At 34.0% G+C, this 12,666-nt stretch overlaps 1 protein-coding gene across 4 annotated transcripts in view; it reads right to left on the minus strand.

Moving 5' to 3' along the window:
• ADGB (androglobin) overlaps positions 1-12,666 on the minus strand; it is a 162,577-nt gene that overhangs the window by 98,774 nt on the left and 51,137 nt on the right. For all 4 annotated transcript variants that reach the window (XM_019425030.2, XM_019425029.2, XM_019425028.2 and 1 more), the window contains 3 exons: positions 11,369-11,508; positions 8,746-8,832; positions 1,466-1,695 (listed from right to left, as the gene is read on the minus strand). In XM_019425030.2, coding sequence (XP_019280575.2) covers positions 1,466-1,695; positions 8,746-8,832; positions 11,369-11,508 — 457 coding nt within the window. The remainder of the gene's footprint in view (positions 1-1,465; positions 1,696-8,745; positions 8,833-11,368; positions 11,509-12,666) is intronic.

Raw genomic sequence — 12,666 nt, forward strand, 5'->3', positions numbered from 1 at the left:
CATAATTTTGTATTAAGTGGAGATGATCATTTGAATATAATTTACATTATACATATTAATTAATATATATAATTATATATTATATATAATTCTGGCTAATTTTCTCATTTTAGAATAAAGCTAGTATTTTTATTCCTCCTACTATATCATAAGCTCTCTATCTGCTGTTTCCTCCACGTAGAATACTCTTCTCTCCACATACCTTCATCTTTCTCAAGAAATCCCTCTCATCTTTGCAAACCTAGCTCAAAATTACTTAGAGAATTTTACCCTGATGCCCTAGACTAAATATGAATTCCTGTAGTTTTCTGAATTTCCCTTCAGGTCTCATGTCCAAGTATATGGTTAGAGTTGTTTGTTTGTTTTTTTTTTCAATTAACATTGTCTCTCTCACTAGATCATAAATGCTAGGAGCTAAGTTCCACATCTGATTTTCTTCACCGAGTTATCACTAACTCTTGGAACATTTATTGTTACTCTACTCAGCAAGTAGTAGATTTTAATGGATGGACGGACAGTTGTTAATTTGTGATACATGCAAAAAGTCTTCTAAGTTCAAATTAACTTGAGAAATATTGCATGAAACAAATTTAATCAGCTTTCTTGGTTTGCTTTCTTTCATAAACTAATACACACTAGGTCATTTAAAGAAGGGCTTATGATAAGCAGATATCACTCACATACTTGATCTTGGTATGTTTTTAAGGAACATTTATAGTAATAGTTTCTCTGTGGTAAATGTTGGTAGATAAAATCTTGATAAGGAATAATTTGAACAAATTGTCAATATTTTATAAAACAATTATTTGAAATATCATTATAAAGGCTATCAAGGTATATAAAAAAAGCTAAGTATATTCTAGAATATCTAATCCTACTTTACTGTAAAAGCTTTGTTGCTCATATGCATAGCTATGTGAAATATTTTAGAAAATATAAAATAAATAATTATTCAATATATTTCTTATTTTATGATCTTATACTTTATAAAATAACTTGAAATTATTTTATTTTAAAATTTGAACTTCTACCTTGCAATAAATGGTCAGGTAATCATAATCTGTGTCTATTTCACATTTTCTTGGTGGGGGGCAATAAAGACAAAAACAGGACAACTTTCTCTTTTGTTGTTTTGGTCCATTCCACTCTACATATAACATATAAGGTAGATGAGTTTGATGGAAATTAAAAACTTAATGTCTCTTCCTATATTAACACTATACTATCAGTATCATCAAAATATATAGTTGCCTTTGATTTTTAAGACAGTAAAATATGGAACAATAACTACCATATAGTAAACAGCATTACTAGTCCTAAAATTCTACAAAGAAAGGATAGTAATTATTTTCATAACACTTAGTAAATGACAATGACAATAAAAAGTCATTAAATTCAGCAATGATTGTAAAGCATTTATATATAACAGTCATGTTGAATGGCATTGTAATAGAAAATCTCTTACCCTTTGGAACTTTGTCACTTTTCTCAGGTGCCTTTAATGCTGTCACTGAAGTGTCAAGTTTGAATTCTTTGCCATCTTTCATTTCTTTGCCATTCTTCACTTCTTTCCCTGCCTCTTTTAATTTGGTATCTACAACAGTTGTTTTGCTTTCAGAGCTGGACTCATCTGACAGCTTAAACTCAGGCAATATTTCTTTCAAGAGCTCCCAAACTTTGTCCGTATATCCTGGGCTTAAATAAAACACACCAACATTAATTTCCAAACTGAACTTTTTACTCCACCATTGATCATCAAGAAATTACTGACAGAAAAATCAATTGACAATTTCACAAGACTAATTTCAATAGTTACTTCAAATTTCAATAGTTACTTCAAATAGATACATTTATCCATCCAACATGCTTTGACTGAGTACCCACTGTGTGCTGGGCTTTGCTGATGCAAAGAGACCGAACAGAGTTCTGGTTCCAAATGGTGGTGTAAGATTCTGAACTTAGCAATTCCCATGACACACCAAACCTGTAACTACATATGGAACAACTTCCTTTGGAAAAAAAAAACAAAAACAAAAAAAACAACACACAAAAAAACCTAGCTGAGTGACTCCTATACATCTGCTGAATTAGAAAAAAAACAAAAAAACAAACCATACCGATGCAGCAAAAGTTACCCCAAGAGGGAAGTTCATAGCAATAAATGCCTATTTCAAGAAACAAGAAATATCTCAATTTAATTTTATACCTCAAGAACTAGAAAAGAAGAACAAACAAAACACAAAACTAATAAAAAGATGAAAATAACAAAGATCAGAGTGGAAATCAATGAAATAGAGCCTAACAATACAATAGAAAAAAAATCAATGAAACTTAGAACCGGTTTTTTGAACAGATGGACAAAATTGAAATATCTTTAGCTAGACTCACCAAGAAAAAGAGAAGCCTCAAATAAAAACTGATACTACAGAAATACAAAGGATCACAATACAATCTATAAATAGTTATATGACAACAAGTCAGACAACCTAGAAGAAATCGATAAATTCCTAGAAATGTACAACCTACCAAGAGTGAATCATCAAGAAATAAAAAATCTGGACAGACCAATTGCTAGGCAGGTGATTGAATCAGTAATCAAAACAATCCCAACAAACAAAATTCCAGGATGAGATGGCTTCACTGGTGAATTCTACCAACATTTGAAGAATAATGAATGCCAATTCTTCTCAAACTCTTGTGAAAAAAATAGAAGGAACACATTCTAATTCATCTTACAAGGCCATCATTACTTTGATACCAAAACCAGACAAGGACACCACAAGTAAAGGAAATTACTGACCAAAATTTCTGAAGAACATAGATGCAAAAATCCTCAACAAAATATTAGCAAATCAAATTTAGCAATACATTAGAAGAATAATACACCATGAACAAGTGAGATTAATCCCAGGGATGTGTGTGAGGATGGTTCAACATTTGCAAATCTGTGTCATACACCAAACTAATGAAATGAATGATAAAAACCATAAGGTCATCTCAATAGGTGCAGAAAAAGCATTTGACAAAGTACAACGTCCATTTATGGTAAAAGTTCTCAACAAAGTGGGTTTAGAGAGAACATACCTCAACATAATAATGAAAAATATATCTTTTCCTCAAGGTCAGGAACAAGACAAGGATGCTACCTCTCACCACTTTCATTCAACATAGCATTGCCAGTCTTAACCAGAACAAGTAGACAAGGGTAATAAAAGGTATACAAATTGGACAGGAAGAAGTAAAATTGTCACTATTTGCAGATGACCTAATATATGTAGAAAATCCAAAAGATACAACCCCAAACTGTTAGAACTAATAGATGACTTAGGTTAAGTTGCAGGATACAAAATCGATATACAGAATATGTTGCATTCTATACACTAAATGAACCATCAGAAAGACAAATAAAACAATCCCATTTATAACTGCATCAAAAATAATGACACATCTAGGAATAAATTTACCCAATGAGCTGAAAGACTTGTACACTGAAAACTATAGGACATTAATAAAAGAAATTGAAGAAAGCTCAAATAAATGGGAAGACATTCTGTGCTCATGGATTGGAAGAATTAAGATTGTTAAAATGTCCACACTACCCAAAATCATTTGATGCAATCCCTTTCAAATTCTAACATTTTTCACATAAGTAGGGATCATCTTAAAAACTGTGTGGAACCACAAAAAACTGAATAGCCAGAGCAACTGGAGACAGAACAAAGCTGGAGTCATCACACTTCCTGATTTCAAACTACGTTCTAAGTCTATAATGATCAAACAATATGCTATTGACATACAGACACTTAGATCAATGGAACACAATAGACAGCGAAAAAATAAACCCACCCGTGTATAGTCAATTAACTTATGACAACAGAGACAAGAATACACCATGTGAAAAAGATAGTCTCTTCAAGAAATGGTGTTGGAAGAATTGGATAGCCACATGCCAAAGAATGAAACTGGATCACTATCTTACACCATACACAAAAATCAACTCATCATGGATTAAAGACTTGAATGTAAGACCTAAAGCCACAAAACTCCTAGAGAAAACATAGGCATCTTGACATTGGTCTTGACATTGTCATTTTTGTTTTTGTTTGGATTTGACTCCAAAGACAAGGGCAACAAATGTAAAAACAAATAAGTGAGACTGTATCAAACTGGAAAGCTTCTGCACAGCAAACGAAATGACCAACAGAATGAAAAGGCAATCTATTGAATGGAAGAAAATATTCTTAGTTGTTTTTTTTTTAATATTTATTTATTTTTGAGAAAGAGAGAGAGAACATGAGCAGGGGAGGGACAGAGAAAGAGGGAGACACAGAATCCAAAGCAGGCTCCAGGCTCTAAGCTGTCAGCACAGAGCCTGAAACAGGGCTCAAACTCACAAACTGTGAGATTATGACCTGAACCGAGGTCGAACGCTTAACCAACTGAGTCACCGAGCCACCCAAGAAAATATTTTCAAATCTTATATCTCATAGGGAGTTAAAAATAGATGAAGTACTCATATACCTCAAAAGCAACAAACAAACCATCAAAACCCAAACTGTTCAATTAATAAATGGATAGAGGATCTGACTGGACAATTTCTCCCCCCCCAAAAAAAGACATAGGTACATTAAAAGATATTCAGCATCACTAATCATCATGTAAATGTAAACAAAAACCACAATGAGATTTTACTTCGTAACTGTTAGAATGACTGTTATACAAAAAATAAAATAAAAGTACAGTTGTGGTGAGGATGTGGAAAAAAAGGAAACTTTATGCACTCTTGGTGAGATTGTAAGCTGGTGCAGTCACTATGGGAAACAGGATGGAATTTCTCCAAAATACTTAAAAAAAGAACTATCATACAATCCAGAAATTCCGGTTCTGGGTTATCTGAATAAAAGGAAAACACCAATATGAAGAGATATGTGCACCCCTTTGTTTATTGCGCATTATGTACAAGACGCAAGATATGGATAAGAAAGGTGTGGCATATATATACAATGGAACATCACTTAGCCATAAGAAAAGATAAAAATCCTTCCATTTGTGCACAACGTGATGGATCTAGAGGGTATTATGTTAAAGGTAATAAGTCAGAGAAAGACGAAAACTGTATGTATGTACATGTAGACTCTAAAACGCAAAACAAACAAAAGAAAACAGAAACAGACATGTAGATACAGGAAATAAACTGTTGGCTATCAGAGGCGGAGGCATTAGGGGTTGGATGAAGTAGGTGAAGGGATTAAGTAGAAATTCCCAGTTATAAAAATAAGTCATGGTGAGGCACTGTACGGCATAGGGGATACAGTCAACGATATTGTCGCAACTATATCATAACAGATGGTAACTAGACATCATGGGGACCACTTAGTAATGTGTAAAAATGTTGAATCACCATAATGTATGCCTGAAACTAATAGGAAATTATATGTCAATCAGATTTCAGCTTAAAGAAGCGAGGTGGCAAAGTGCTCTATTCCGGATGAACTACGCCGACATCAGAGAAATGTGCCAAGAAACAAATATTCTCCTCATTTGAAATTGTCTTCTTACATCCTCTCAGACATATCATTGATTATGTTCCTATTATTATATGGAGAGTTAAAAGGTTTCTTTTTTCTTTTCAGATGGTAAAACTGCACTAGTGGAAGGAAAACATAAGAGGCAAGGCCAATAATTGCACGTAGACCAGTGCCTCCTTTTGGTACTCCCTCAGGAGAGTGGAAGGGAAGGTGTCTGTTGGAAATGCCACAAAACACTTTCCTCCTAGCTGATTTTCACGTGGGAAAAGGTTCCAGTAGTCAACACTAGTTCTCCTTGACCATGTACAACCATGGAAAACCATGAATGTGACTGCAAGGCCCTGAGTCTTTCTCTTCACACTCAAATCCTTCCTGGCAACAGAAATATTCTACTCCTGAACATACCATGTGGCTCTGACAGTATCATTCTCCCTCCTTCAATGCCTCTCTCCTTCCTCTCCTTCAATCAAATCCAGCCAACGGTAAAGGCCCAGACCAACTCAGAACACTCCACGAGGCCCTCTCTGACCCCTACCAGCATCCTCGGCTGATGGCCATTGCTTCCATATTTCAACTTAAACGTTTCTTGACACTCTTTTTTATACTATTTCATGACATTCTTTTCATTTAAAATTATATATGTATACATAAAATTGAAATTTTATAGTATAATTGTAGTTTAGAATTATATGAATAATGCAGCAGAATGTTCATAGGAAAATACTCTTCAAATTGTGATATACATACATCAAAGACAGTGTATATCTTTTAGTTTTCAGTTGTATTTAGGAGAAAATTGATAAATTTGAATGTTTGGGTCAGTCTCACTCTTCTTTAGACTTTTCCCCATTTGCAAAGATTGAGTACTAACTACCATATATCTTTCTAGATAATATTAAATAATCTAGTGACAGTCACTAGACAGGGAAAGAAACTTATAGTAATTATGTCTCTTCCATACATTAGTATTTTTTCTATCACCTACTCACTTATCTTAAGAACAACCATATTGGATAGGTCATTTTACTCTCATTTTACATATAAAGAAAGTTATATTACTTGCAAAATTCACATAGCTTGAAATTGAAAGTGTAGGAACATAAACCTAGCTATATAGTTCTGATTCCTGAGCTCAAGCTTTTCTGCCTCATTTTCATAGAAATGAGCACCCATAAATTCATGCAAATTGGACATCTAAAATTGCTCAACATTTTTATTAATTTTAAAGTGGTCTCCTTATAATTCTGAAAATAGATGAATACTTTTCAATTTTCATATATGATTTCAGTGTATGATTCTGGCAAGAGACAATTCACAATTCTTTTTTTCTAATTTTCTAGTTGCGAATGATTTTGATCTCCTATTTCTGTACTGTTCTCCAATGGACTTCTGATGATTTCATGTCCCTGCTATCTTTATTCACTTCCATGCAGGAAAAATTAAGCAAAATTATAAACATTCCATCAACACTGAAGATAAAAATTTAGAAAAGCCCATACTTTTACACCTCATTCTGTCTCTACCTCTCTCCACTAATATTGTCCATATAATGTCAAGAAATACTCTGTTTTATTAGGTATCAAAAAAGGATTTTCCCATGAGACAACCCAAAAGAGTGTTGTCTAGACCTTTCCTTAAGATTAAAAAAATAATAATAAGATTATCTCTCCTTTCAGGAAAGTAGTCCTTTGAGGAAGGGATCTATACTTCCATTTTTTCCCTGCAGATATTTTTATTTGAACCAAGCAATAGCTAATTTATCCTGCTGAAATGATGCTTTAGATGGTAAGATCCAAGTTACTAGGGACCAAATTCAATCTCCTCTAACCTGGACCCTTTGAGAACAGTAGCTTCCCAATATCAGTCAAAGATCAGAGATGATCCAAACTGATAATTGAACTATGGATTTGATCTTCTTATAAAATACAACATCTGAATTGATGATATGTTCAGATGTATCAATGTAATGTTTTTCTATGCACTTTGACCTGATTAATTTCTTTTTTTTTTAATTTTTAACATTTATTTATTTTTGGAGACAGAGAGAGACAGAGTGTGAGCAGGGGAGGGGCAGAGAGAGAGGGAGACACAGAATCCTAAGCAGGCTCCAGGTTCTGAGCTGTCAGCACAGAGCCCGATGTGGGGCAAAAACTCATGAACCACAAGATCATGATCCGAGCCAAAGTCAGGCACTTAACTGAATGAGCCACTCAGGTGCCCCGACTTGATTAATTTCTACTATTAATGGTAATATAACAAAATTGTGTGTCTATAACCTTTATGTACGAAATAAAAGTACTCGTGAAATTTTAAGTAAGCATTACATTAAATGGCCTCTCTAGTTTGGACATAGACAAATATTTAGAATCACAGGAAAGAAAGACTGTGGGCTTTGGACCCAACAAGACTTAGATATATATTTTTTTCTCCTCCAGGTACAACGTACACAGCTTTGGGGTATTCGACCACTCTGGGCTTCAGTTTCTTCATTTGTAATAACATATATCCAGCTAATGAGGTTATATGAATGATTATATGAGATAATATTTCCAGGATTGTGATTTTTAATTAGAAATAATATATTAGTGTTCCTAATGCCTAACAGTTATTTTATTACTATTAATTATTTCCTAATATGTGTGGCTAATTACAAGTTGCCTTTATGGGCTAGAGAGGGCTATTCTTTTCATTTAAAATTATATGTATACATAAAATTGAAATTTTATAGTATAATTGAGAGAGAGAGGGATCGAGAGAATCCCAAGCAGGCTCTGCGATGTCAGCGCAAAGCCTAATAAGGGACTTGATCTTACAAACCGTGAGATCATGATCTCAGCTGAAACCAAGAGGTGGATGCTTAACCTACTGAGCCACCTAGGGCCCCCATATGTTTCTGTATTAAGTAAGGTTAGTAGTTGTATAAGTATAAAGGGACACCTGCTAACATGATAAATAACATGGTTTTAATATTTGTAATTCATATATTTATATATTAAATTCACAGTATTCTTCTAAAAACAGAATTTATCCTGAAATTCTCAAGGAAGTTTGTATAATACTATAAAATATTAATACACTAAAATATTATTTTCACAAACATTTTGTAAAATATGAGATGTTCTTTAAATTTTCTGAAAGTTTAATAATACTTTAGTTAAAGAAACATTACTGGGAAAGAAAGAAAAATACATATGAAGAACTTAATGGTAAAACCTACTGGAGAGGAATCACTTCTGGTAACCATCCGGTAAGTGCATGAATCACCGTGAACTCCCCTAATTCTCTCCTCTCGGCTACATGGATGCTAAAAAAGCAAATGCGCAATAGCATAGTTAATAACATTTGAAAACATACACAAAGAGATATATAAGCACCGAGAATCTTTAATAAGCAGTGATATAATAATAAATGTAGGGGTCATACGGCTTATATGTTACAGTAGAAGAAAATACTATTCCAACGGCCAGATGATTCGTTTTGTTAAAGCGCTTAAAGGAATCCAATCTAAAAGTTCATGTTTATTTTAAAAACACGCTATACGCCTTATTTTAAAAAGATATGTTAACATTCATGTCATATACACAAAGCATATTCAAATATATGTTATAAAGTATATAAATTTAGATGATATACATTGTATATATTCGATATACCATCATATTCTTTACAAAATAGAACCATGTCTTTTTATATTTCCGATGTTAGCTCCTATTCCAGGATGCCCATGAGGCTGGGTACTAAATCAGTCTCATACATAGCAGGTCAAGGCTACATCAGATAGCCCTAATTTAGTCCTTAGATAATCTCAGAGAGATGACAAGTATCTCTTCTATCCGATACAAATGAGTAGATCTGCCACCATAGCATGAAGTCAGAGGAGAGTGTGATGACCCAATACCACTCTGCTCATTTTAGTCCCTTTTTCCCCCCAAAGTGATTGGTCTATTTGCAGAGACGCAGAAATGCCACAGCCCTGTTCTGGCCAGGAGTCACACTGGCAGTTTACCACGTGCCAATGGAGGGGATTAATGATATTGACCAGATGTGTTCTTTTCTTCAGAAAGAAATCTTACTATCTTAGTCACATGTTCTAACATCTATAAACTTTTATTGGTTTGTTACTCAGACTTTATGAATTTTGATGTGCCTACACATGTCACAGATACCAGAATTCTCCTGGTAAAGTTCACAGTCTAAACTATGAATAATCATATTTAGGAAGTGACTGCATACCTCATGTGAAGAGTGTTCTTTCCTTTGTGTAGTGCACAGTGATAGTGAAATACTTACTACACGTTAATTTTTTAATGTAGAAAGCTAAAACTCATATTAAAATATTGCTATATACTATAAAATTTGAGAAAAAAAGTGCAGAGACAAGTATAAATTGTACCACAAGTATACAGGTAGCCACTATAATGCCTAAGAAATGTCTTACATTTAGTCTGGTCCTTTATTTCTAAGCTGGATTTATTGATTTTTTAAAATAGCAATAGTTCTATTTCTTAGGAGGCTCTAAAATTCTATGGAACTATAGCTTTAAGAAAGACAAAATACCACTCCAATTTTCCAGGTCACCCATTTAGCGCTTCACTGCCATTAATTCAGCTCCAGTTCTCAGAACTTCAAGTTAGGTCTGAGAATTAGGAACATTAGGAACATCATTTTCTTTCAAAACAAACAAACGCGGTTGTCACCAGCGTGAATACTCAGTTCTATTCAGCTACTTTAAAAGATCTGGGCTGAGTTTTTTGTTTTTTTTTTAATCATTGAAATTAAGAGTTGTGAGCTTGGTGAAACAAATTCTGAACAGAAGATCGAAGGTTGGTGAGAGAAAAGAGATCTGTCTAGGATGGCAGTGGAGTGGCTGGTTTTATTGTGTAGCCTTGGGAAAGAACAAAGGAAGCTGAGCCAAAGGAAAATCCAGACAAAAAAACCAAACTGGAGTGCCCTTCTGATGGACAGAGCTCTGTTAACAGAAGGGGAGGAGGCTGAGCAAAGGGTTTCAGTGGTCTGTTGGAGCCCGAAGGCATCCTGCTGACAATGAGATGCTGTCACACCCTGCAGGAGGGAGAAGGGTATCAAATTCAAGGCGGCTCAGTATAGGTGAGAATCCCCCCCACGGAGCAATGATACAAAGTTGCCAGGCCTTTGCAACTCAAGCATCTAAGATTCTTTTTGCATGGCTAGGGCGGGGAGGCATTGACCTAAGGTCTCTGTAGGTGGGAGCCAAGAGGATGAATGTGGCAGACACACCTCATACATGTTGATGGACAAGACATGCAAGCATGGAAGACATACGCAGATTTCACAAGAATATTGAAGCAAATGGAAGAAGTTTTTATCACAAATGTATTAAAAGGGAGCAGTGTTACCAAAATCTTGAGGAGGGTATCAAAAACATTGTTATCCTTCAGAAGAGCTCAGGTTTTCAAGATTATAAATTATTGCTGCATGTACAGAACCTAAAACTTTAACTGGATTCCAGTGTACATGATTCGCTGTTTAGATGAACGAGTACTTCCCCCTACAAAAACAACCTTTTTCTCCTGCTGAGGTGAAACACTATTTTTCACGATCACCTTCTATTCATTGTAAGAAAGCACTGGATATAGAATAATTTTTGAGTATTTTCTCTTGGGAGAATTTTGTCTTATTGCTGGATAACCCAATATTTCAAACTAGTGGTTTTGGTATTTTTATATCAAAACGTTTACAGTGTTTGGAAAGAAAGCTATTTTAAATAGATTTTTTTTTTTAATGAAGCTATGTGATATAGATGTATAGTTTTTTGTTGTCTTTTTGTTTTTATGCGAGTGATTGTTCTTCCTTCTACATACTCAACATTTGCCAGCTTAATGATAGCTTTACACAAAAGCATTGGCCAGAGTTCAAAGTCATAGGTTGTGGCTGGAAGCAATAGATTGTTGTCTTCATCAAAAGGCAGAAAGTCATCAATAGTTATCTTTCTCCAACAACCCTAAAAATGAGAAGAAAGGAATGTACAGTTAGTGATTTACATTATTTTTCTCATATATTATTGTACACTACTGATGTTATTATTTACTCTTTCATAATTTTGCCTTACCTTCTTACATCTAAAGACTGGTGCGCTGGTTTTCAATACTACTGTGGCTGAGAATTTTAGCTGTTTTATTTAATTTAATTTATTTTATTTTATTTATCTATATCAACAGTCATTATTGATGAAACCTTATAGACACATTCTTGGGTGCCCATCCTATATAATGCAGTAGATCAAAGTGTTTCAAACAGCAGAACCAAAACATTATACAACCATGGATAAGTTTGGCCATAATTAAATAACAACATAATCATAACACAAATTCTCCAAGTATAAGTAATTATTGTTCACTCTGATAGACTCAGTGACTTTAAACTTCCAATTACCAGAATCCTTTTTACTCCTAATTAAAGATCTAATTTTTAACATGAAGTTAATTAATACTTTAATAAAAGGATTATATATTTACCTGTATGCATATTACTTCACAGTTAAAAGTTTGGGACAAATGGTAACTTTAATGGTTATGAACTCAAATATTTTTTAAACTTTGGTTTTACATGCAAAATTTTATTATGAATTTATTCTTTTGCCCAAGAAATATTTTCAGCAGTGATGCAGGCATTGTGAACCCCAAGTCTGCATTAACACCTGGCCTATAGCAGTGAATTTCTTACAGTCTAGTGACAGGAGACATGTATGCAAATAACATAAAACATAATATTTTCATGGTGCTCTAGGACCAGAAAAGCAAGTGTGACAAATATTGCTTGTGCAGTCTTCACAAGAAGGTGACATCTGAACTAAAGATTCAAAAAACACTAGTTTTCCCAGTACATAGGGGCAATAGGGGCATGATTTCTTTGTATGGGATGAGTAACTCTGAATTCATATTGCCATATTTAGTGATTTCATGTCTTTCTTTCTTCTCTAACGGATCATATAGGGCAAGACAGGATTAAAACTTATGTGTATAGCCACTCCCTCTCCTAATTTCAAATGACATGACCCAAAAGAATACACAACGAAATAAGCCGGAGACAAAAGGACAAATATTTTGTAATCCTATTTGTATGACATATTTGGAAAAAAGCAAACTTACAGAGACAAAAG

The sequence above is a fragment of the Panthera pardus genome, unplaced genomic scaffold (assembly GCF_024362965.1).
Source record: "Panthera pardus isolate Hobbes unplaced genomic scaffold, ASM2436296v1 HiC_scaffold_17, whole genome shotgun sequence".
Taxonomy (NCBI): domain Eukaryota; kingdom Metazoa; phylum Chordata; class Mammalia; order Carnivora; family Felidae; genus Panthera; species Panthera pardus.